This window comes from Saccoglossus kowalevskii, chromosome 3 (assembly GCF_978046115.1).
Source record: "Saccoglossus kowalevskii chromosome 3, keSacKowa6.1, whole genome shotgun sequence".
NCBI lineage: Eukaryota > Metazoa > Hemichordata > Enteropneusta > Harrimaniidae > Saccoglossus > Saccoglossus kowalevskii.
This window is the reverse complement of record NC_140643.1, coordinates 13,256,602-13,281,834: the sequence shown is the minus strand read 5'-3', so window position 1 is coordinate 13,281,834 and position 25,233 is coordinate 13,256,602. Positions and strand designations below refer to the sequence as shown.

The window sequence follows — 25,233 nt, the reverse complement described above, 5'->3', positions numbered from 1 at the left end:
GCAAATACCACGTCATGCGTACAGAGGTGAGAAAAGGTTAAATTCTGTATACCATACTGTTGTATGTATGAACAAAAACGAGACGCCGGTCCCAGTAGTGTCACAGTGTTTGCATCTATGATTCATAATACTTGAAACTAAGACATGTTGAGACAAGTGATAGCACTTATGTAACCACATGTGTTGCCATTAGAATGACCGGTTGCCAAGTTGTCGACGTGAAATCTCGCGAGAAACGTTGTCCGATTTAAAAAAAAAAAAACCTCACCTGGACGTTTGTATTACTGCAATTTAAATAATATAATTCATTACAATATAAACTGCTCAAATCTAAGCATATCCAGGTCAAGTCGACATGGCTGCAGGAAAAGGCGCCAATTTTTGTATAATATTAAACCCAAAACGTCAGCTGCCCTCGACAATTGTATAGCTAGTAGTATATCCAAGCAACAACACCCAATTAATGCAAATACCACGTCATGCGTACAGAGGTGAGAAAAGGTTAAATTCTGTATACCATACTGTTGTATGTATGAACAAAAACGAGACGCCGGTCCCAGTAGTGTCACAGTGTTTGCATCTATGATTCATAATACTTGAAACTAAGACATGTTGAGACAAGTGATAGCACAATGCGAATTGGCGGCTTCTCACTACTGATAAAACAAGCGATTATTATTGCTTCTGACCTATCTCCTTCGTAATTAGTCGAAGTTCATGGCAACGAGTCTTTGTACTGGGATGATTTCGTCTATATGTGAACGGGAATGGGAATTCCAGACATTTTTAAAGAAACAATCGGGTCACTGAGTGTTTAAACATGTGTAAGACTGCGACCACAACAACTATACAGTCGACAAGGTAGATGATGTTTTGTAGAAAGAGAGCATATACTGCAAGGGGGTTATAAGAATTACAACAAACGAATGAGATATGTATATGTCGACTCGTCGACATAGAGACCAATGATTTAATGCGTGAAATGTTATTACTTCGTTACTGCTATACAACCCGCTTAACTCCTAGCATTGCCCGAGGTTTGCGAGAGGAAGACGCACACCTGTGTATTATATTAAATCAAAAAGATTAGCTGCCCTCAAAAAATTGTCTATCTATATCCAAGGAATTACATTCAAGAATACGTCAATGCAACTACGTCACGTGGGGAGAGGTGAAAGAGAAAGTAGTCATGTTTTGTTAGTATTGTGTTAATAGCTATTTACAGGTAGCATGCACACTGACCCATAGTATCTCTTAAAAAACAACGGGTACTGTTTACTGTAATCAAAATTGGTAATTATTTTCCGGCAATTGGTAATCTAATTGTCTGATTTGTATCCGTGGAGTTTTAAAAATCGATCTGATACTAAAGTTTTTGTTTATCGCAATTACTGTATCGGCTGACAGAAGTATATTGTATTGTGGAAAGATGTGTGTGTGTGTGAGGCGCTTCAATTAAATTACGCTTTATAATTATCACATTCATTTTCAGGTGAAAGACCTGAAAGGAGCTTGTAAGTATGACGCATGGTTGGTCAATGATATATCGCCCTAAAGAGAAAGAGGAAGTAGTTGTGTTTTTAGTTTTGTCTACGTGCATAAGTATTTGCAGGTGGCAGACACAATGACCCACAGTTAGCTGGGAAAGTACCCATGACCAAGGTGTGCCACACCTAGACGGTTAGATTACAGTATATACTCGCGTAGTCTAATTCGTTGAAGTCTTTTTCGACGTGATTCGTACACCAATTGTCCAAAATCTGCTAAAGTCATAAACTCGTAATTTTATGGTAAGTTTTCTATAATTCCAACCTGCTTTTTCATTAAGTTTTTTTTTTGCCGTTTACACTACCGCTAAAGAAAGTAATCGCACGCTTGACAATTTTCCTGGTGAAACTGCGTTACTCCACAAATGGGTGGAACTTGAGTATCGTATGGTAAAAATCCGGTGTTTACACATTTAATTCCAGATTGAAAGACATCAGTATGGGAAATCTACAAAGTAAACCGGTAGCGCGGCCTGTTATCAGTGATGACGACCCAACATTACCACTGAGCAGAAAAATTGCCATTGTTGGAATTGGATGCCGATATGCAAATGGAATCGACAGCGTTAGTAAATTCTGGAAAATGTTGACGGACAAAATCGACTGTACAACACCTCCCACAGAAGATAGGTAAGACAAACTGGCTCCCTTTATACTGGTTACTAGCTGTAGATAGTATTGTAAGGTACACTACACTACAATTGAAAAGTGTTATTTTCCTTAATAATTACATGCTTATGTTCAGGGGTCCGATCCTATAGAACTGGCCCCAGTTGATGATGCCGGAATGTTCGGCGATGAGTCAAGCTGCCTACTACATAAAGTAACTATGGGTTAATCTGTTGTGTTTTCTAGTATATTACCAGGCAACCTTAATTCTCGAACACGTAAAGGTCATAGTCGAACCTCAAATACACATGAACAAAACAGAATATTTGAGTCATGTATTCTCTCACCCCCCCAAATTAAAACGTCAAATCAGACAACAATAAAGCACGAATGAATACAAAACACTTACTAACTGACTATTACCAATTCAATACGTGTTCACAAGTGTTCTGTTGCGCCAAAACTACCTTGATCCGCGGTCATATTTTACGCAGAATATATGTCTAAACCATTTCAGCTGTACATTTTCCACAACGTTGATAGCACATGATTGGAATTATCGAAATATTCAGTTGGCAAGCTAACAGTAGCAGTCAAGGGGTAGTAGTTCGTTTTCGTTTTTGTAATTACTAGTAGATCGAGGAATGCCTTAATTTGTGCCGTGGGGTCGATGAAGGTGTATTCATAATTATGGGCCTCCACATGGGTAAAAAATAATATGGCTTTTTCCCACTTCACTTTTTATGGATTCCTGCAGCTTCACTCTTCACATTTTATAAAAAAAATCAATTCACTTCATTTTTTATAACATAAATATTCTTCACTTCACTTTATATAAGCATTCAATTATTGTACTAATTAATATTACTCAGTAACTAGAAACTTTGCATTTCAGATACAATTTATTTCATTACATATGTTATCAGGGTGAACAATCTTCATACTAATAAAGCACTATAGATTGTACTGTTGTTTCTGTTAGTCCCCAATTTGAATTATCGGTAGTCGAAAAACCGGCATATACAATTTACCTTCTGTGCATCCAGTCATAACTCAGCTATATATTATTTTTTGTCATCTTTAGCACATACATCACATATTGAGGGCATGATGCATGTGCAGGAGTTCATGATTGGACCAACGATATGTGACTACATGTATTTTATTTGTGTGACTACTGGTAACTGAGAAGCAGATTATGACAAAATCTTTCCCTGCAAATAGACTAGTAACATTCTTCATAATTGTTACATAAACAACATTTTTCATGTTACCGGTACTTTCTGTTTTAAAGCAGGATGAAATGTTGTAAACATAGGGACACTATTATAGCCATGTCGTAGTTGGCAAGTAATATTATCAATAATCATTAATACTTGTAATAAATTTCAAAACAAGAATATGATAGTGCAATAAACTAATTCAGTGACCTGACAAGCTTAAATAGGTAGAAATCCCCTGGAGTCGTGTTACAGAAGAAGAAACTTGAAACTGACCTAACTATAATTGTGTGTCCCCAGGGAATTACATTTGTAGTCTACATGTATTTGTATCTGAGGTTGACCAAAATGAAGAATGTTTTTGACAATATATTCCCCAAATATACATGTTTGAAAGCCCAATTTATAATCAGATGCACATCTCATGCTGCTCAATAAGAGCTATCACTCTCAAATACATTGCATCAAATCTTTTACTGTAATTAAGCTCACAAAAGTCCTAAATATCAATTTCGACAAACAATGACAAAAACGCACCAAAAATACATATTTCAAAGCCCAAATTTTAATCAGGTCTGAATCTCACGTGGCTTTAAAAGATATATTAGTCTCAAATACACTGCATCAAAACCTTTCATGTAATCAAGCTCACAAAGGTCCAAAATATTAACTTTGACCAAAAATGACAAAAAAAACACCAAAAATACATGTTTCAAAGTCCAAATTTTAAAAAAAACAACATATCATCAAAACTTTTTGTGTAATTGAGCTCACCAAGGAGTACTTAAGGTAGCGAGAGGGGGAAAAACTAGAAAAAAAAAACATTTTTCAAAAAAATTCGGATTATGAAACATTATATTGTGTACTTTCTTTATCTTTGGTCCAAATTTACTGTGCGCGATGCATTTGGTGCGTAATTTCAGTTTATTCATAAAAAATGTAGTTGGTAGTAAACATGTCCTCCATACATTTACATATCATGTTGAGTAGCAGACTAAAGACACAGGATTTAATTTGCATACTGATTTGTTGACCATCCAGCTTTATTATATCCTGTGTAATCTATAGTGTCAGTTACGCGATCGCGATCGAAGCACAAACAAACATTAGGCTATAGAATTTTAAGCTTTTCTCTGTGTTTCAATAACATAATATAATCATGGGAAGGAGTTCTTAAAAATACAAAACCTGGCTGCCGAAAAATGTCTGACGTCGTTAAATGTAAGTGACCTGGGCTCATATTATAGTCAGCCCGCAGAGTGGTTTGAAGACGAGCCTATCGACAGTTACAACAAAAGTTCTGAGTGATTGGCACGGTGACACCGACAGTTCAGACAACGACGGCGTCGAGATGGAAATCCTGGATACAGACGCTGGTTAATGATAGAATTGCAGTCTGTAAATAAAATTGGCAGTGATATATTGATGTGTCGTTATTGAAAAAAGGGGACTGTCGTTTTGGCAGAAAACACGAACATCCGCCATGGCTGGAAGAGTCATTTTTACTATAAGTGCATGAATCCAAAATGCAACTCTACGACTGACATTTTTCCGGCGTCGAAAAGGAGTGGACATTTCTTTCAATGTAAACCGTAAGTTGGTGATCGCAGCTCATGGCATAGGAAAGGGTCGTCGCGCAATGCGTAAATTTAGTAGTTACATGGAATTACCGCCTCCTCTGTCTGGAACCACTCTTCAATACCATCCCGCTCGTGGTTCTCTGTGAGCATGGCCAACGCTACATTTCGTTTTTCATCGGGAGGGAAAAACAGTGCTGACTTAGAGATAATTGATTATAACGAATCCGATAACGGTACACTCTCCATAGGCAGAAAGTAATGCAAACATATCTGTACTTGAAGGCATGTATATCCCGTAAGTAAATATATGCTGTCAAGATGGCCCGCCCTGTGTTTAAAGAACCGATTGTACTGTTGACGCTGTTCAACATAACAAAGGGGCTTGAATAAATTAATTGCGCGGTACGCCATCTTGTTCAAGTTAGCACCCACTTTCGATGAAACTGCTAAGTTTTGTCACTCTTTAAGAAACAACCAACCATGTTTTCACGATATAACTGTCCTCGCAGATCTGATACTTGTATATTCACAGGGAGCCCAGGAACTATAATCAACTGTAATACACAGTCTCTATGAGCGGGGGGGGGGGGTTATCGGCTGGTATCTAGTGTAAGAAATAGACAAGGGATGAAGGCTCCAGCCAGCTCACATTTTTTAAACTCGAAAAAACAGACGAAAAAAATAAAAAATAAAATCTAAAAAAAATACCAGGTTGAAGAATATTAGTTGCTCCTTCGAATTTCGCCAAAGCCTTACAAAGCCCACATTTTACCGATATCTGCAGAATAAATCAAGAAAACTACACAAATTGACTCCATTTAGGAATTCCTAACGGTAAGTCTGTACGCACGACACCGTTGGAGGCGTGGCCTGTTCAGATTTGTCAACAACCAATCACAAGACTGGTTACGAACCAGTTGAGCAAGGCTAACTGAGTCGTGACCTCGATGTGGTTCGTAACCAGTCTTGTGATTGGTTGTTGACAAATGCTGAACAGGCCACGCCTCCAACTGTGCCGTGCGTTCGGGCAAACCGTTAGGAATTCCTAAATGGAGTAAATTTGTGTAGTTTTCTTGATTTATTCTGCAGATATCGGTAAAATGTAGGTAGGGCTTTGGCGAAATTTGAAGAAGCAACTAATATTCTTCAACCTGGTATTTTTTTTATATTTTACTTTTCATTCTTTTCGTCTGTTTTTTCGAGTTTAAAAAATGTGAGCTGACTGGAGCCTTCATCCCTTGTCTATTTCTTACACTAGATACCAGCCGATACCCCCCCCCCCCGCTCATAGAGACTATGTATTACAGATGATTATAGTTCCTGGGCTCCTTGTGGTATATTTATAAAGTATGATGGGAATGGTAGACATTTGGTAATTAATTAGCTGTTTATAAGTGGCCAAATTTGAAGAAACGTTTTATTGAGTTTTTACGGAAACAAATTTTTTGACTATCATAACTATTGAAGATGTCTTCTTTTAACGCTTTTCTTTATGATAACGATGTACAAATTACACAATCTATTCGCCACAAAATGGGCTAAAATATGATGTCTCATGGACGTTGATGTGAGCCGTTTACGTTGAGTTACGGCCACGAGAACATGGAGACGTTCATAAAATTTAGTCTATAAAGTTCAACGAACTATATCTCCAGAACTATAAGGCACATAAAAATTCCAAGACGCATTTTCAAAGATCATTATCTTATCAAGCAACAGTGAAAAGATCAGAAACATAGAAAAAAGGAACACCGAGCAACGATCGTAACTTAATCCCCTGACCAAATTTTAACACGAAACATACATATTCCGTATTATTAAATATCTCAGCTTTCCGAAAACTTAAATATCGCTATAACTGCATGCTCAGTAACTGGCGAGGAAAGTCCTAATCTCAATTAAACTATAACTTGTGTTTCCCCTCTCGCTACCTTAAAACTTTGGAACCACCTATTCAAAATATAATCTACAAATGGCCACAAAATGTAAATAACTGGTTATTGGACAGACAATATGTAGCACAATAGGGACACAATGTTTCCGCTTCTACAGCTGTATTTTATGGCTTGCAAGTGGGGACCTTGATCTGTGCTGGCTGTGCTTGTGACTCCTATGGTGGTGGAGTTTTTCTTTTTTCTTCCTTCTACTTCTTTGGTTATTTTCTTCATCCACACGTAGCCTGAAATTACACATTTTATGTATTAATATAATGTTACAGTCCCCTGTCCAATATTGAGAAACTTTTAATACACTCCTTATGCAAAACATAATTTTCACGCTCTTGTTGACTGAAATAAATATTTGGTGGCTGAAAAATACCACCTAAATGTGGACAGATCATCACAAAACATCACCTGAATGTGTAAATAAGTTGTCTTAGTTAGTACATGCATATCCAAATAGGAGACAAAACATCATTTTCACCTCAATGTTTGCCTCAAAAGACCCCCTAACTTTCCCTCAACCATATGTAATGCACAAGGCAAAAAAAAAAAAAATGTTTGTTTTCGGTTAACCTACCTAACCATATTTTCGAGGAAATCCAAACACTTATATTAGGCAAATTAGCAGGTCACTTGGGATGTCTGCAAACTGTAATGTAACCGTGTAACATGAAACCTGATTCGTTCTGTGATGCCAAGGACGAAAATAACGACCAATCACAGTGGGTGATTCGTACAACATGGATAGCAGGCAGTTTTGCTTTTCACCTCTCCATCATTCATGCATCGGCCATGTGGGGCAGTCATGTTGCCCATGGATGATGTCGCCAGTGAGCTCGAATAAACAGTGGGGAACAACCGTAATCATTTGTGCCATAAACGTTAGGCATATTTGTTTTTAAAGACCGTTAAAGCAGTGTTTTTTTTTTTGGTCAGGCGATCGATTTTTCTCCCGCCCGATTTGCCAAATCACAGGCCCTGTCCAGTTTCACAGACCAACACATGGCTGAGGAAATAAACAGCAAAAGGGGTAAACAAAATCAGTAAACTAACCTTTTTATGCGTAGTCATGCAGTACTGTCAGTGCTCGTCAGTCGTTCTGCGAACCAGCTCGTCTGCAAAATTGTTCCGTTTTAGACTTAACAGACATGCGCAATCGCGATAGATGTCAGAGCTAGATATCTTCATTACATGCATTCTGATTGGTGTAGGGTACTTGACCGTCATTTGACAAGCGAATAAAGATGTGGGTAACATATTACGCTTTTAGTCCCTTTTATTACCAAGCCAGATTCTGTTGCGCAAGATTCGGCGAAACCGGCGATGTTCGGCAATGTATGCCATGTATGATATGTGTCTCGCTTCCATATTTATAAAAAAATCACTTCAGTTTCCTAATTTTATAAAATAATCACATCGATATTCACTTTCTATAACTCAAACAGGTCACTTTTACAATTTTTATAAGATTTTCACTTCGTTTTTTACAGTTTTTAAAAAGCATCACTTCGATTTTTACAACTTTTAAAACGGGTACTTCGCACTTCGTTTTTTACCCATGTAGAGGCCCAATTATGTACTAGCCGTTTCAGACTGGGTTAAAATCTAATGCTTCATATTTCGTAGCTTGTAGCGTTGGATTTAGGTTTTGGCCTGGACATTTCCATAGTAACGGATGATTACACAAGCTGAAACTGGGGACAATACTAATGTTCATGTTTAACCCCAGGTTTCTGTCATTTCTAAAATTGTTTTGTTGCATTTACTCAGGTTTTTTTTTCTATTTTCCCCTGCATTTTCGCAATATACGGTTTTGGGATAAAAAGACGAACGAACTGTTGATATTGAACTGTGGTGGCGAAATTCATTTGCATATTACTACATGTGGGCGTGAATGCTGTCGCACGAGCAGTGAAGCGTGGCAGCGTCCCAGCGCTCTAGAGCAGTGTTCAAGATGGTGGTTTTCGCACCAATTCCGGACGCTGTCGAGTCAGTTTTACAACGGTATATTTGAGGAATCAAGGGTTTCTTGTGAATATTGGGCCATCTCTCTGTACTCGTAGACATACATGTACCCCAATTTTGGTCATCGCAGTCATTGCATTTGCTTGAATAAATCACCCTCGCTTAAGCTCACTTTATTGACAGATAGGGCAAACTAGTCGGGAGACCACCAGGACAGCAGCATAACTCGCGGAATCTAGAAGCGTGCGCACTGGATGGAACGCTTCTACCGAACGCGTTTTAGCGTACTGAGCAGACGACGATGGCCTCACAAAATTGTCTGATTTCGATACGCCATTTGCGTTTATGATCGAAAAGAGCATTCATACAAAATCGCCCAATTTAACATTAATAATGCGGTGTGACAAATGAAAAATCAGCCCACCAATTTTTAATGATATGTTTCGATCAGAAAATGTAAAAATCGAAGACAAATATTGGTTTCGCGCCGATGAGTTCATTTCAATTACCTCAAAAATTTTTGGGTAAAGTTATGAAAATTTGTTGCGAAAATGTGTCGCTGCTTGTAAAATAGATAAAATAAAGAACTCATCGGCTAAAATATGACCTAATACAGATATTCTGATTAAACAATTATGTGAAAAAGCTCGAATTTTGGAATAAACAACCAAGTTGTAAAAAACACATAGCACTGACGATGTTAAAGATAGTGAGACTGTATTCTGATCACGTGACAATGCTTTGCGAATACCCGCAACGCGCCTTTGCCAGGGAAGGAGGCCAATTCACACCAAATACAATGACCGCTTCCAGACCGGGGATAGAGGGACTTTGGTTAATTTTTTTTTTCAAAGTTGGTACATCACAAGTCATGATACATGTGAATATCGCTTTGTTTTATTTTGTTGACCTTCAACTGACAGCCATTAATTGTCCCTAAAATCTACATTTGGACATTTCATTCAAACTTAGTCATTATACCTGTTTCATGCACATAATCTGACCATGTCTTCCATTGTTTGACTAAGTCACTAAAAACATGACGGGGACTATTTCATTGACACTGAATTGTCATTTCTGACATCATGTACCCTACACCCTCAGCTGTAATAATCACAATTACAAAAAAGACAAGAAGATGGCTGCTGATAGTTTTATTGTACAATTGATCAATATATAAATAACACTACATCCTACCTATTTTGTGTCTTTTTTATTTCAGACTAGATACGTCATTTTTTATCTATCCTGGGGGACCAGACAAGAAAACCCTGGGTAAGATGTACAACAAATGTGGTGGATACCTAACACAAGATGTTTACACCTTTGACAGACAGTTCTTCAAGATCCCACCAGGTATACATTTTAATTTTCAAGTGTTGGCTGTAGTTTCAAGAATTATCCAAGTATTGTTGGGAGGACTTAAGTAATACATTATTACAACAATGACTATTTATTTCATCTTTCAGATGAAGCAAATCACTTGGATCCTCAAGTGAGAATTCTTCTTGAAGTGGTTTGGGAAACACTGGAGGATGCTGGAATAAAACCGTCTTCAATACGGGGGTCGAATACAGGCGTGTATGTTGGCTCGACTGCCAATGAATATACATCAATGTCTTTATATCCATTTGACAACATTACCCAGTATACAAACTCAGGTACCAACTCATGCATGCCATCTAACAGAATCTCATATGAATTTGACTTCAAAGGACCAAGCTTTACTGTAGATACAGCTTGTTCATCATCACTTTACTCTATACATCTTGCATGTGAAGCTATTAGAAATGGTGACTGTGAAATGGCCATTGCTGGGGGAGTGAATTTAATCCTCCAAGCTGGAACTAGTATAGGATTTTGTCAAGCTGGTATGTTATCACCAGACGGGAAATGTAAGAGCTTTGATGCTTCAGCTGATGGGTATTGCCGGAGTGAAGGTGCTGGTATGGTGTTTCTCAAACCCTTGGAAAAAGCTGTCAATGATGGAGATAATGTGTATGCTGTAATTCGAGGAGGTGCCCTTACTAATGACGGACGTACCCCTGGTATTGCAAATCCTAGTTATGAAGCTCAGAAACGCCTTGTTAGTAGCGCCTACAAACACGCGATGGTAGATCCACATGATGTACAATATATTGAAGCACATGGTACTGGAACTCAAGTTGGAGACACTACTGAAGCCAATGCTTTAGGGGAAGCCATGGGTAAAATGAGGCCAGTAGAAAAGCGACCACTTTATATTGGGTCTGTTAAATCGAACCTTGGCCACAGTGAAGGTGCTGCAGGTGTAGCTGGTGTCATCAAAGTTGCACTTAGTTTGAAGCACAAACAGATCCCTCCAGTAGTACACTTTAAAGAAGGTAACCCCAATATTGACTTTAAGACAAATGGGATAAAAGTGCCAACATCTGTCATAAATTGGCCAAGTTCTCCCAAACTTCTAGCAGGGTGCAGTTCTTTTGGGTTTGGGGGTGCAAATGCCCATCTGGTATTTGAAGCATATAACCCACCTAATGACAAGAGACTGTCAAATACAAGAAAAATGGAAATGAAAAGATCCATAGTTGAAGATGAAGTATCTTTACCAGTACTTCTGGTTCTTTCTTCTGCAACAAAAAAAGGCTTAGCGAATAGCGTGACAGACTGGATTAGTTATTTGGAGAAAGAGATTGGACAAAACCACACCGATTTTATAAATGCTGCATTTACAACTAGTATGAAGTTACAACATCACTCATGTAGAATAGCAATAATAGCAAGAACAAGAGAAGATGCCATTGTAGAACTAAAAAAACGACGAGATGGTAAACCATCACCTAATTGTGTTGAAGGCATTTCCAGTGATGTCAGAACTCCAATAGTGTTTGTATTTTCCGGCATGGGTACTCAGTGGTGGGGAATGTCACGGCAGTTAATGAATTGTATTCCTCATTTTCGTGATACAATAAAGGTAAATGTGTAATAAATACTATATACTTATAAGGTTTTGGGCTCTTTGGGATTTCATTGTGTGTTCTAACAAAAACACGTATTTATGTATTTGCAGAAAATAGACATGATTCTTCATAAATGTGGTGCTAAGTGGTCACTTGAACACTTGCTTATGCAAGAAACTGATCCAGATATCATATCCAGTACAGGTAAGGTCATTGTTAACTTTTTGTACCAAGTGTAATAAAATATTCAATTACAACACTTGGTAATCTCCTAAAGTAAAACATAATAGTACAAAGACTAACTTAAACAAACACACTAACTATTAGATGTAGTCACTCAACTCAGAACTAGCTCAACAACGTAATCTAGAAAAGAAATCTATGTTTATTAGTGGGTAATAATGTCTCAATTATAATCTGATCGGACATACTAACAGTACATCAAACAGTGTTTCTTGGTTTATAAGGTGGCAGGGTGGGTTAGCTGTCATTACTAAAGGCATATATGTAATACTAAAACACTTCTGGAAACTTTTGTTATATAACTTTTGACCTAAAATACAGCACGTTGTAGTGATTCCAATAATCATAGACATTTTTCTATTTTTTTTACAGAAATTGCACAGCCTTCTATTTTCGCAGTACAAATTGGACTTGTTGAAATATGGCGATCTTGTGGCGTGAATCCACATGCTATTGTTGGTCATAGTGTTGGTGAAGTAGCAGCAGCTTACACAGCTGGCCTGCTAACACTAGAAGATGCTGTAGGTATAATTTATAATCGTGGGAAGCAATTGATGAAGACAAGTGGTTCTGGTACAATGCTAGCAGTACTACATTCCATTGAAGAAATAAAAGATCGATTAGCAAGCAGTAATCTCAATGATGAATTGGATATTGCTACCATAAATAGTCCTTTGCAAATTGTGATTTCAGGTAAAACAAGTGCAATTGAGCAATTTAGTGAAGAATTGAAGGCAGACGGTATTAAAAGCATAAGTTTAAAGGTCAATAATGCGTTTCACAGTCATCAGCAAGACACCATCAAAATGACTTTTCTAAAGCAGTTGGAGTTTCTTTTTGAACACAAGAAAAGAGATGTTGCACTAAATGCTCAATCTATTCCTATGCTATCAACAGTCACTAATCAATACATATCCTCTGAGAATACCATGGATCCCGAATACTGGTGGAAAAATGTACGACACCAAGTGAAGTTTAAGACAGCCATTGAAATACTATTGAATGAAGGATATACTGTTTTCCTTGAAATTGGACCTCATCCAGCATTAATACCTCCTATGAATGAAGTTGCACTAATGAAGAAGCCACAAGCTAGTAAGTTTTCTGTGACACATTCAATAAAAAGACCAAAAGATATACAGTTGTTAGCAGATGACATGATTCATTTGTGCCAGGCGCTAGGAAAACTCTTTGTTGATGGCTGCAAGGTAGATCTACAAGTATTATTTTTTACCAGAGAATGTGAACAGGTACACGTCCCAACTTATCCATGGCAGCGAGTACATTGCACTGTTGAAACCAAAATCAATAGGAGTATTTACAGATTCCCCATGGAAAACCATGCTTTACTTGGCAAAGAACTAGAAGTATCTTCATTTTCCAACTCTCAGACCCATGTCTGGAATTCTGAGATTTCTCAAGTTGTTCTTCCATGGATGAATGATCATATTGCCCAAGGTAATGTTATTTTGCCAGCAACTGCATATGTTGAAACTGCATTAGCAGCATCCAGGTCTATGACTACTGATGATACAGAGATACATCTGGAGAATTTAGCTTTCAAAAGATTCCTATATGCACCAGCTACAAGTGCAATACTTGAAACTACATTGGAAAAAGACGGAGAGCTTTCAAGGTTTTCACTGAGAAGTAGAGATAAGAATAAGAATCAATGGACATTGCATGCAACAGGTGATATCAAATTGATGCTGGATAATTGTGATAGTAATTCACCCAACACTTGGCATCTTTCAAAGTGTGATTTTCAGCAAGTTAGATCCAGATGTCAACAGATGATTTCTCACGATGAATTCTATTTGAAAGCTGCTCAAAGTGGATTTAACTTGGGAGATTCTTTCCACTCTGTTAACAGCGTTCTACACAATGCTGATTTTTCAGAGGTACTGCTCTTTGCTGAGAGATCTGCAGCTGTAAAGAGAGAGGGTAAGAAGTACATATTCCATCCTGCCTACATGGATGCAGTATTTCAGACATTTGCAGTTATCCAACTGGCCAAAGATAAAAATGACGCAGATGATAATGGAATAACATTTGATCCAGTGTTTGGTGTACCACACTCAATTCGAGAGATGAAATTCAAGGGAATGGTACCTAATTCAATAATCTGTCACATTGAAGTAGATAAAAAAGACCAGGATGAATATGTTTGCAAAGCTGTAATGACTGATGCAATAAATGGCAAAGTGTTCTGCTTTATGAACCATTTGAAATTTGCAAAGATTTTAACTTCAACAGAACAGCTTCGGCTGTGGTCGGTATGCTGGCAGAAACTTTCTTCTACTGAAGTCACTCCTGTCAAACACATAAGAGAAGAAGGGCTCACAGAAAACCTACAATCCGATAAGGCAGCTATAGAAAATGTAACATTACCTCCCAATAATGAAGCAAAAGCTGTTCTGGTTGTCCCTGATCTGCAAGGTTTTTCCCAATGGTTGAAAGTTATGCTCAAGTCAAATAAAGTTAAAGTAAAGATTACTTCATCATACACTCCAGACAGAAAGGAATGGGACATTGAATTGAAGAAGGCCATTAATGTTTTTATGCCAACTGATATTGTCATAACATCATCGCTGGATGTTAACCAAGATGTGAACTCACTAAATTCCTTCAGCAGTTTCACACGTACCCAGTCTGTTGGAGGATTGCTTGCTATAAAGGTATACAGTATGCTTAACCAACTTAAAGTATGGCCTATACCAACGTTGTGGTTGTTGACACGCTGTTCTCAAGCTGTTGTTGAATATGAAGAAACTATACCTTTAAATGTTGGAGTTCAAGCAGTAGGTATAACAATTATGCATGAGGATCCAGAGTTTCCAGTCAAAACAGTTGACCTTCCATTGCACTACGATGCTTCGAAACTAGCAGAAGATGTATCAAATATAATCCAAAGACCAATACCTTTTGAAAATCAGATTGCTCTCAGACCTTTGAGAAGTACAGAATTTGGGCACACACCTGAAACAGACATAGTGTATGACGTACATGCACCAAGACTGCTAGTTGAACCAAATTTAACTTTCACTGGTAGAGTAACAGTAGATAAATGGAGGATGGAAATGAGTGATGCTCGATTCCAATTTAGACACGAATCAACCGCATTTGGTGATGTGCAGGCAGGCAAAGTCAAGATAAAAGTTGAAGCATTTATGCCACTCATAGCCGATGATGAATCATCATTAGAAGGCAGTAGTTTTAGTGTATTCGCTGGAAAAATAACAAAGAAGGGCAAGAATGTATTAGCTCATGTGTCTGACGAAAAAGTGATTGGCTTGGTAGACTGTTTGTCATCTACAATACTCATTAATGAGGATTACATTTGCAAGATACCAGACGGAATATCGTTTGTAGACGCTGTTCATATTGCTAGAAAACAACTGCTACCATACCTTGCATTGACGCATATTGCCCAAGTACATGAACAATCTACAATATTGATGTGTGTAAATGATGAGGTTGATGAGTATGAAACAGTAATAACAAAAATAGGGAAATTACTGGGTGTGCAAAGACTGACCAACATAAAGTTGGGAAGAGAAACAAGTGCCCTTGTGAATGGAGGTGAAAGTGTGCTTCCTATCAGTCAGGTTGACAATTTTGATCTTATAATTTTGAGACTAGGCGAGGATCTGAAGCAAGAGCAAATTAGCCTGATATGTTCTAAATTGAATCCATTCGGAAAAATCCTTTTCTTCCATGAAAGAAATTTGGTAAAGTTTCCACCTAATATACAAGTACTGAGTCTAGATTTTGGAATGTTTCATAGTCGGGCACGAGGGCGTGTGATCTTTCAAGAAAAGATGCTAGAACTCATGCATTTTCTCCTTCGCCATGATGATGTATCATCTAGATGCGAGTCAGAATCACCTACCAAGTTGTTATCTGAAGTTTCTGCATTAAGGAAAGTTGAGTTGAATATGACAGTTGTATCAGTTGATAAGGTTGAAATTCCTGTTTTGTTTGATATGGATGATGGTGATATCAGGTTCAATCCCAGAGCATCTTATTTGATTACGGGTGGAAACAAAGGTTTTGGATTAGAGATGGTGGAATGGCTTGCCAATAGTGGAGCTGGTTATATCATTACATTCTCAAGAAGTGCACCAGATGTAGAAGTTCTACACAAATTTGATATAATAAAGAAGAGAACAAATATCAATATACTACCAATGAGAGTTGATGTCACAAACAGACATTCACTAAAAAACGCCTTTGCCAAGATTAAAGAAAATGGAACAATACCAGCATTGGAAGGAATATTCCATTGTGCAGTAGTTTTCCACGACAACCTACTCAAGGATATTACTGAGAAAGAGTGGAATTCAGTGATGGCGGCAAAAGCCTATGGTGCTCTTCTTCTACATCAACTCATCAAGCAGTTTGAATTCCCAATCAAATATTTTGTCATGATATCATCAATTATTGCACTTATTGGAAACTCAGGCCAAGCTAGCTACTGTTCTGCAAACATGTTCTTAACTAGTCTGAGTCAGCTGAGAAAGAGTCAAGGTCTACCAGCCACTGTTCTGCATGCAGGGGTTATCAATTCAACCGGGTTTGCTGCCAGAAAGGGGTATGTTGCTATATGGGATGCAAAAGGAGTGAAGAGTATGTCACCTGCACAACTCCTCTATGTCCTTGGTTGCATGATCAAGTCAAAATGCACAGCGCTAGGAATTACATCCATGTACAATAAGAAGAAATACTACAATATGAATAAACACATGGTCACCAGTCACATGAAAGAGGATCCTGGTCTATTTTCTATCTTTAAAAAGCTAATCACAATTGAAGACAAATACTTAGAAGATTCTAATGATACTGTGGTGAACAAAATTCGTTCAGAAGATCTATCATCAGCCATCAGAATAATAGAAGAACATGTTTGTGATTATTTGAGACGAGTTCTTGGAATATCAGGGGAGGTGCAAACTGATGTTTCGCCTTTTACACTTGGTCTTGATTCTATGATGTCAGCAGAAATGAGTTCTGTATTAACAAATCTGTTTGGTGTCTTACTTCAGCCAGTTGAGCTTTTGAATGACCAAATTACAATAAATAGATTAAGTGAAGAAATTTATTATAAGGTGATTGAGAGCAGCAGCTCAGGAAATAATACGCAAGTGACAATTCAAGAACACAGTGTTCCCAAGCTGTTTGCAATTGATGGGCCACTTCAGAAATGTCATTCGCAGCTAGTATGTTTCCCACCTAATGGTGGAGGAACTTCCGTATTCAAGCATTGGTACCAATCATTGCATAAACATGGTATTCAGACAGTAGTTGTCCAGCCCCCAGGATGGGAGGGCCGAGAAAGCGAGAAACCTACAAAGCAGTTACAAAGTCTGGTTTCACTTATTGGTGATCAACTACAGCCAATACTCTTGACAGGGAAGCATATCTTTTATGGCCATAGTCTTGGAAGTTTGATTGCATTTGAAGTAGCACACTACATATTTGCTAACTATGGTATGTGTCCAGTCCAGCTGTTTGTCGGTGGCTGGTATGCTCCATCAATGCCATATCCACATCCCAATGATTACAATATTCCATTCGCAGCTCTATACACCTCATCCAATATCTCAAACATGTTACGAGAATATGGAGCATTCAAATTCATAGATGATGCTGTATTAAACAACTCAGCTGTACTGGCAAGACTACTGCCATGTTTTGAAGCAGGACTGGAAATTTGCAAATTGTACAAATGTGCACACGTAACACAGCTGCCGTGTGATCTGACTGTTTTTGCAGGCAGTAAAGACGAGTTTATCAAGCCATACATGGTGGATGATTGGCAAAAAGAAATAAACCAAGAGTCAAAATTCAAGAAAATCACTCTCCCTGGGAAACATCACTTTCTTTTGACATCTACACCTAGGTTGCTCAAAGAGATATTTGAATGCAGTGGAAACATGAAACATAATGCTGCAGTTCAAAGTGGTCATGAATCTGATCTGTTGTTATATTAGGAGATAGAACATTTTGAAGTGTTGTCATGTACTTGTATTGATCTGTTTGTTGTTTACTGAGAGATTTTCACACTATGCAATGATGATACGAATTGCTCTACCTGGTGGAAAACATAATATCACAAACTTCCAGCAAGTGTTAGATTATCTTATCTACTGATTTGGACCAGAAGCTTCAGCATCACTCGATATTCACTGCATAACAGTTATGTCAATCTTTTCTTATATATATGCTTAGCAGAGACTGAATACTAGCCACACTGTCATTGACAGTTTTTACTACAAAGTTTACAAACTGTGTTTGTTGCTATCATGGCCTGATATTCACTCTACAAGTGAAAAAATGGTTGAAGGAGATAGTCAGCGTGATAGTCTAGGTGTGTATTTCACACACACTAAGATTAGATTCGGATAATCTTGCCAATGTGCATTCAAACAAAAACCCATATTTATATTACAATGTCTTTATCGACCTTCTAGCAATGACTGAAAATTCAGTTTCAATAAATTGTTGAATTCAATTAAATTTCTCATCATGCAAACTCGGCTTATTTGCATTGTTAATAGAATCATCAGTAATGAGTGGCTGAACAACATTACCTTATTTTACTTTATTCTGCTATTAACCTATTACCAGGACTCTAGAGTTGTCAGTTGTTGAGTTTATTTTGTTTTTATGTATGACCTGGTTGATCACTCGTTCATCTGCAGCAATGTATTGTCACACAGACGGTATTGTGGACGATAACATCACTGCTCACAATATTGCATTCGACTCCTGGTATACCATTATAAACAAGTTATGACATGACACGACACAGACTAAGTTCTTTTCATTGTATGTTTTTATATGAGTACATGTTCGGTTACACCTCATGACAATATTAACAAGAGATGAATGCACTTATTCAAAATGTTTGGCAGATTAAAAGCTCTGGCAATATTATATATATATACCACATTTTAAAAACCCTCAGATCTGTTTCCACAAATCATTGAACTTAGTGCATTTTCGCTACAAGATGTACAAGTTGAATCAATTTTGAATTAAAACTTGAAACGAATGCTTGTCAATACGCGTGATGTATATTGTATTTGTCTTTGAACAGTATGGTCTTTGTAAATTTTATTTATAAATCATTAATTGATCATGGCATGATCTAATACTAATGTATAGCCAGCAACGTATACCCAATTATTTTTTCTAAGTAATCAAAATCATTTGTGTTATTATGTAGATAACAGATAATTATATTATATTACAACTGCGTATGTAAACATTGTATCACATGTTATCGAGATTTCGCATTATTGTCATTTAACAGTATATTGTACAATCAACATCAGTGCAATGTTTTCGAAATTTCGCACTTCTTTACATTTAATATAACTACTATTTTGTTAACTGCCGTCATACTTCAGAATACATGTGTCTGAAATAGTCACAGAAGACTAAAAGTAGCATCCGTATATGGGTTATGTATAGACAACAGTAGATTTAGAATATTGGGAGGGCAGGTGTTTGACCGTAGATAACAAAAGGTCGCCTGCCGCATTACGTTTTTACAATTAACTGAAACAATTTATTGTTTTGTGAATATGAAATCAAACCATATGTGCATTTACATTTCCAATTTTCCCACAGTGTTTTAGAAAAAAACATGTCTTGTATAATCTCTTTTAATTTCTTGAGTTGAGGAACAATCACCAAAATAGTTGGTTAGTCTGATCTTTTGCACATAAAATCCGAATTTGTTTCATCAAAAACTAGACGTAATGTGACATTTTGTTTGTGTGGTTCAAAATTAAGGTTTATTTCCGTGAAAATTACAGAAAACAAATTTAACCCAATTTGAGCGGAGGAAATTGCGCTCAATGGGTCAATATGTATGACACATTGGTAGACTTAATTTCTCATGCAATGTTCAGTTTTAAGGAAGATCACTTACTGTATCCCACAATATTATTCTTACAAGCCTTTGTGTGTGTTGTGAACAATCACCATTAAGTTTCAACTATTGAATTCTAGACATAGGCTGATCTTCTCATCTCATGTAGCACATTAACTTCCATACTACCACTATGTTCATGTTATTGTGATATGTACATTGTGTTGAAATCTTTATACATCATCTTTTTAAACTTGTCTAATCGGAAATACTGTTTCAGAACCTTGATTGAAAATATTGTATCATGATTGTAATTTTCACACATGAACTGAGTGTAATTGTTTACACAATTCGTGGTATGATTAGTATAAGTGACAGGAAATCATTATGATTTTTCATTATTTTGACGCCGGTCAAACAGCGTTTTGAAAATGATCATCTTGAAAATAAAAGTTCGGCATTTTAAAAATGATGTATACTTGGTATAATAATTTCCATATTCAAATTAACATGTAACAAAACAAAACATTTTTTTAACAAAAAATTGAATTTTATATGTTCAGAAAATGTCAATAATAATTGTACAACGCATGCGTGTACTTCCGGTCGTTTCTGAATCTGCATCAACTTACGTAGTGAGTCGTAGTTATACTGATTTTAGTACATTTATGTCAATATTTGGCACGTACAACACGTCTGGGAATGTCATTGGCATCCTATTAATTCAACTTATTTATAAATATATTGGACATGTCACAAACGATCACTGTTGTCATACACTGCTCGTTTGGTGACGAATAATTCCTGTTATCGATTCAAATGGTTTCTGACTGGATTAAAGGTCATTGTATTGTAACAACGTATACTGAATTGGTACCAATTGATTTCATTTGGTCAAGAACTAAATACATGAAATCCATTGTAGATTATATAAATGTGACGCTAATCTCATTGTTATTGCTTTCTAATATGTTAATATGACAATGCTTTTAATGACTTTCCATGCGACAAGTGTGCCACATATATGGTCTGTCGTCATGCAAATTGATATCATGAATTTAATTTCCCTGGGTAATATGAAATATATTAACCGGGAAAACCATTAGTATATTTTACAAAATTCGAATTTGTTTGTGAGGCAGATTTTAAAAGAAAAAATCCGTTATTGATTTATGTATAACATTATGTATCATAGTCTTTAAATAATTAACGCATTCGCACGTGAATAAAACAATTGTTATATTTAGTCCATTGAGTTGAATGTATTATTAAACAGATTGAGCTTTAAAATGTATTAATGTTTATACGTCCTCAGCTTATGACACAAGTCATCTTGTTTCACGCCAAAAAATATGTAATGTTATTTGGTGTTTAATGAATTGATCACTACCCAGCATCAATGAAGACAAAGTGCATGTAATATGACCATTGACATTATACACACAAGGTAAATACGAGTATTACTCACTGATGCAAACACAAACAGTTGAATGGCAATGTATGTAAACACTAAAGAATGATTTAGATACTGTATTCAAGTTTATAAAATTGTATTCAGTGTTAGAGTTGGTGGGTAAGTTGTGATTTTATTCTGATACTGGTTTATGGAATTCTAGTATAGTCCCTTAACATATTTCAGATCTGGTTTCCCAGTATCAATGCAGTGGAGAGCGTGTTTACGTGGCAATTATGCTTATATAGCTTACAACTGAGGAATTGCAAAAATACGAAAGTTCAATGATACTTCACATAGTCTGGTATGTGCCTGTCCGTGATACGCTTGAGTATACCAGATCCTTTCCTCCATTGTGAAGAGTTTGTTGATTAATGACGTAGCCTACTTGAATTGAGAATATGTACATAGAAACAGATGCATTATGTGCCAAAATACAAAGTGTTTAATCAAGCGGTATATTTTAAGCTGTTGAGACAAAAACTATTCATAAATCAGCATCTGACCTGTGATTGAATGCAGTCATTAAATGTTAGTTGGAATTGCAAGGAATATAGCAGTGCGGTGTGTATCACGCACACTTTACGGTATCACCATATCGCCCTTGTTTTGGGCGGATTTGGAGGGGACTTCCAGGGCACAAGAGCTCATGAAATAACAATTACACAAACCAGATCTTCAAATCATGTCATAATACATGTATCTCGAATTTGTTATAAATAATAAACAGAGAATTAACACCAGACTTATAAATTGCGTTTGTCCATGGTGCGGCATAGTCTGTATAAAAAATGCCACTCCTGTCCCGTTTTTCACCCCCCTAACAGTAGAAGAAAATGACCAGTTCCTGGGAAGCCCGTCACCAGCCGGTCCGTAGACTGTTCTCCGAGTATTGCCTTGCTTACATCACGTCTTGTATGATTTGGTCTTTTTCAAAGGCTAAAGGTCGAGATATGCAAATTTATCGAATCGTATAGCAAATGTCCTGAAGTCTGTTTTCGGCAGTGAGGCGTTAAAACAAGCAGAGGAAACTGGGGGTAATCAAGTGTAATGCAAGTGTACCAGTTACGAGTAACAAGAGTTAGTAAAATGATAATAAATAGAATAATATACCTGACACGGCCCGATGCTAGGAAGCAACGTATGCTAAGGATCGGGAAACAAGATTAAATCACTATCAAAATATAAATTTATTTGTTCTGTACGCGCAAGGTATCACTGGAGTGTACAGTATATGAAAAATGAAAATTACTTGCAATGAATTACTATACTTTCAATATTGGTCAAATACAATACATACCTCAAACGTCAAGACCTCAAGACTTAATTCTCCAACTATATGCGACTAGAATATAAATACAAGTACAAGTATGATGAATGCACACATTAACCCACAGAATCAGAAATGTACATATATAACCGGCATGTACATATATGGCCAAGCATTCAGAACATCCCATGAATATATCATCTTTACACCAGACTACGGCTGGGTTTTACAACAACGAACTCCAATTCGGTTATTCTAACAGTGGCTTCAGAAATACCACCAACCCGCATTAATTACTATATAAATTAAACTCGTGGCCCAATACGCTAACAATAATATTATAACAGCTTAGCTCGATGGCAATAATATTATAATTATTCGGAATGCTTGCCCCTTAAAATAGTTGATCAATTTTAATATGTTGTTATACAAATATAAATCATAGGCATAGGGATTTGATATAAATACAAATATGTATGCAAACACAGTTCAGTTCGTGAAAATGGCCACAGTAACGTAGCAATGTACACTAAACGCTGGAATGGCGACGTAGAATCTCGTACTTAAGACGATGACGTTCACACCTTGCACTTCTCCCGCCATAGGGATGAGGTAATCAGTCGGCGATGTTCACGCAACTTTCGGTTCTTTACCTATAGGGCTGAAGTAGTCAGTCGACGAACACGAACTCGGTGAACGGCAGAGCAGACTTTCAGTATTGATAACGTACAACCGGACATAACAGTGTTGAAATACATGCGGTGAATTGGTACTCAATTGCATTACACGCCACGTGGCAACACCAGGATTTTGCCACACCTGCCGACTACTCGAGGTATTGTAATGAATGACCAAGAATTGAAGTCTGACGACCCCTTTATAGACAACGTATGGGGCGTCTCCCTAGCTTAATAGTAAATGTGTTGGGAACATACAAAAATAAAAATAGCACAATTCCAAACTATGAAATGCACCAATACCCAATCAATGTAAACACAAAATGGATACTATACCATTTTGTTCACATTTAATTTCTGTAACTACTTGACACGTATTGGATAAATAAAGCCACAATTCATCACTACACACAAAGCAGATTTGACTATCATTCATTTTGCATATTCGAGTAGGACTAAACTCCAATTCCCTGTCGATTAACACAGTTATGATCAAGTAATCCGGTTAGTTTAATCTTTTAATTAGATTAAAATATGCATGATTTGCGTTAAACAAGCAGCCTTTCGGCTGTTAGCAATTCACATTTCAATTAAAGAACTGAAGATATCTTTAGACAAGGAACAAATCTGAGAGAGGTCTACCTGAGGTACCTATATGTATAGTACCAAAGCTATTGGACTTGCGGTTTTTCAATAAGAAGTTGAAAATATCACTTTTTACCAAAAATGACAAAAATATTCATCAAAATTATAGAATCGAAGATATCACGAAATGAACAAATCTGAGAGAAGAGAGGTCCACATGTAGTACCTATATATCGAATACGAAAGCAATCCGACTTGCGGTTTTCAACAAGAAGTTGAAAATATCGCTTTTTACCAAAAATGACAAAAATATACATCAAAATTAGAGAATTAAAAATATCATCACGAAATGAACAAATCTAAGAGAAGTCTTCCCAATGTAAATATACGTCAAGTATCAAAGCAATAAGAATTGTAAATTTCAAGAAGAAGTCGAAAAAGTAAAAAGTTGACATGGACGACGGACGACGACGGATAACATCCGACGACGACGGACAATCACTCATATGATAAGCTCCGCTCGACTAACTTTAAATAGGTATTGAACGGCAGCTACGCATTAAATAACAGCGATGAATCATGAGTCATCATCAAGCAGCGATTAATGAAGTTTCTTAATTTTGCAAACATTTGATATTGTTCCCAGATGAGTGCATTATATTTTTTAAATAATTTAACATGGTCTGTAACACGTTTTATGTAAGCATTCACTATAATGCACAGAAGACAATGGTACGCGTAAACAATGGTACGGGCGTTGGACGAAAATTACTGGTCACATGGTCTATATGGCGAACTCCTATGGTCACTTGGAGACGTGTCATACGCTGTCATACGTCTTAATCAAACTATACATACACACGTTGTAAATTGTAATAGTTTGGAAATAGTCAAGAATATACTGCTTTTAATAAATAAAAATAGATGTTATTTTATTGATGAGCACGTTAACAAATTAAACATGATAAATCATCTCAATATATCTTATTGCGTCCTGTCACTATTTCATTGTAACATGCTTTTTGTGTGACATCCACAGACTAAATACATGGTAGTTTTGTACAAAGTACTCCCCCATGACCAGGGAATCAGATTGAATACATACGTTGAAGCAAGCGCCTCTCCGCCGTGTGTTATTATATGAACAGGTTTATTTCAACGGATCTATACTATGTTTGACAAGTTTGTTCGCCAATGACCGATTATAAACTAAAATAAAATGCAACTGTGTTACAACCTGAAAGAGCATACATGGACAACATGCTGTGAACCGTGTATACCGTTGTCAATAACTTTTCTGTGAATAGGTGAGTATATCAT

General features: G+C 36.8%; 1 protein-coding gene and 1 long non-coding RNA gene across 2 annotated transcripts; one reads left to right on the top strand and one right to left on the bottom strand.

The window, feature by feature from the left end:
- The first annotated feature begins 1,971 nt into the window (after nucleotides 1–1,971).
- On the top strand, nucleotides 1,972–21,222 carry LOC100376465 (uncharacterized). The gene is made up of 5 exons (XM_085496785.1): nucleotides 1,972–2,177; nucleotides 10,087–10,220; nucleotides 10,334–11,817; nucleotides 11,914–12,007; nucleotides 12,419–21,222. The coding sequence occupies exons 1-5, from the start codon at nucleotides 1,987–1,989 to the stop codon at nucleotides 18,037–18,039; spliced, it is 7,524 nt and encodes a 2,507-aa protein (XP_085352911.1). The 5' UTR covers nucleotides 1,972–1,986; the 3' UTR covers nucleotides 18,040–21,222.
- Nucleotides 7,104–8,056, bottom strand: LOC144349041 (uncharacterized). The gene is made up of 2 exons (XR_013419901.2): nucleotides 7,953–8,056; nucleotides 7,104–7,135 (listed from the first exon to the last, which is right to left on the bottom strand). It is a non-coding gene; the product is annotated as an uncharacterized LOC144349041 (long non-coding RNA).
- Nucleotides 21,223–25,233: the final 4,011 nt, after the last annotated feature.